The 2,596-nt window shown below is 32.9% G+C and overlaps 1 protein-coding gene across 1 annotated transcript in view; it reads right to left on the bottom strand.

The window, feature by feature from the left end:
• Positions 1-192: 192 nt before the first annotated feature.
• Positions 193-2,596, bottom strand: part of LOC106872231 (fibroblast growth factor 18) — a 106,839-nt gene continuing 104,435 nt past the window's right edge. Inside the window, exons 6-7 of the mRNA XM_014919139.2 lie at positions 2,441-2,541; positions 193-1,386 (exon numbers count right to left, since the gene is read on the bottom strand). Coding sequence (XP_014774625.2) covers positions 1,135-1,386; positions 2,441-2,541 — 353 coding nt within the window. The 3' untranslated portion in view covers positions 193-1,134. The remainder of the gene's footprint in view (positions 1,387-2,440; positions 2,542-2,596) is intronic.

Here is a 2,596-nt window from a genome sequence, read left to right as displayed (position 1 = left end):
TATATATATATATATATATATATATATATGTAACTGAATGTATTGATGTGTGAATGTATACATATATATTGATATGGTTGCATATTCATATGTGTAAATATATGTATTTATAATATCTACACACATACATGTTACACTAATAAAGACTCATATATCCATATATATACATGAATATATTCATTAATGAAATAGTTTTAGTTTTGACATTTTATTTGGTAATATCTGTTGCAAAAAAATATATTCAAAGCCAAATTGTATGTGAAGTTGACTGCATGTTTCCTGTAGAATGTTCGATTTATGATGCTGGTATCATGATTTCTTGGAAGCAATGTCCGATGGATGTACCATCTCCATTTTTTAATCGTCATAGGAATGACGTCATCACAGTGGTGTGTCGTAAGACGTTGTATAATTGCGATTCTTGTCCTAATGTCCGTCGGAAAATTAGGTTTAGTTTCAACACATCTGAACGGTTGCCTTTGAATAAATTTAGTAATTCTACACATAAACAATATCGTTATCTTCACCATCATCATCATCATTATCCTCATCACCATCACCATCACCATCACCACCACCACCATCATCATCATCATCATCATCATCATCATCATCATCATATTGACCATTACGATCATCGTTATCACCGCCACCACCGCCGCCACCACCTTCATCATCAACATGGTCGCCGTTGTCCTCCTTATCATCAACGCCGTGGTCATCACCATTATTATCATTAATATCATCATAATGAAGAGTTTACCATCATCACCGTCATTATTATCGTATGTTATTAACTATGATCACTTTGTAATTTGATAATTATTAAAATATAATTACTTGAGTGTATCGTAATTGTTTTGTCTTTCCTTTCCTGGTAAATTTGTTTCTCTTGTGTGTGTTCTTTCTTCGTTTGTATTGTTCCCCGTCTCGTTCTTTTTTCATTTAGTTAGTTTTTTTTTTAGTTAATTATATTATACTATACATACATACATACATATATATATACATATATTCATATAATTTACATTATACGTATATGTATATAATTTTTATATAATTTTGTTTATTAATTTTTATTTTCCTATCGGCCACAACTCATTATGTATTTTTTAAAATTCCTTGTCTGTCACTTTATCGATTTGTTTTCAATGCCGATAGGAAAATGGGGTCTTTGATTGGGGAAAAATTTTCTTTAGGGCTGTCTCTGACTCGAAGATAGAACTCGAAACATTTTCGCCTCTGGGTGCTGTATTTGTGCCCTCGTAAAGGACGGCCATTTTTGCGGAAACCAACGGCCCACCTTTGAAATGATGCTAACTGAAATATGTATGTTCCGTTCATCATTCTTGCGACAAATATACATCTGAATATCTTGGGATTTCTCTGCAAGAAGACAGAAAAATGTAAAAACAATTAATAATAATAATAATAATAATAATAATGGTTTCAAATTTTGCCACAAGGGCAGCAATTTTAGGGGAGAGGACTAGTCGATTACATCGATCCAAGTGTTTAATTAGTACTTAATTTATCGACCCGAAAGGATAAAAGGCAAAGTTGACTTCGGCAGAATTTGAACCCAGAGCTTGAAGACGGGTGAAATACCGCTAAGCATTTTGCCCGGCGTGCTAACGATTCTGCCATTTCGCAATAATAATAATAATAATAATAATAATAATAATAATAATAATAATAACGACTTCAAATTTTTGCCATAAGGGCAGTTTGCGTGAGGGGATTAAGTCAATTACATCAACCTCAGTGCGTAACTGTTACTTATTTAATCGACCCCAAAAGGATAAAAGGCAAAGTCGACCTCGGCGAAATTTGAACTAAGAACGTAGGGGCAAACGAAATACCACTAAGCATTTCGCCCAGCATGCTAACGATTCTGCCAGCTCACCGCCTTAATATTGATAATAATAATAACAATGATAATGATAATAATAATAATAATAATAATAATAATAATAATAATAATAATAATAATAAGTTTCAAATTTTGCGACAAGGGCAGCCATTTTGGAGGAGGGAATGTGTCGATTACATCGACCCCCATTGCTTCACTGGTACTTAATTTATCGACCCTGAAAGGATGAAAGGCAAAGTCGACCACGGCGGAATTTGATCTCAGACCGTGAAAACGGACGAAATGCCGCTAAGCATTTTTTCCGGCATACTAACGATTCTGCCAGCTAGCCACCTAAATAATAATAATAATAATAATAATAATAATAATAATAATAATAATAATAATAATAATAATAATAATAATAATAACAACAACAACATCGAAAAATACCTTAGGAATGAGAACCCAGGTTCGAAGTTTCCCGAAGACACCTGTTGAAGGCTGGATGGTATATCAGCCGAAACGTTGTGTTAACAACAAACAAGATGAGGACAATTAATCAGAAACACATGCTGAAATACTTACTCGCAATATGAGTCGTCCTTTTTGATTAAAACACATGTATTTATTTTCTGATCCTCGTATCCGTACCATTCCAAATGGGCCATACTGTATCGTTAAACTTGCTGCAATATACAAGATGCAGAAAGATCAATATATATATATATATATATATATATA

Source organism: Octopus bimaculoides, chromosome 18 (assembly GCF_001194135.2).
Source record: "Octopus bimaculoides isolate UCB-OBI-ISO-001 chromosome 18, ASM119413v2, whole genome shotgun sequence".
NCBI lineage: Eukaryota > Metazoa > Mollusca > Cephalopoda > Octopoda > Octopodidae > Octopus > Octopus bimaculoides.
Note: the sequence above shows the minus strand (reverse complement) of the source record. Positions and strands in the feature narration are given on the sequence as shown.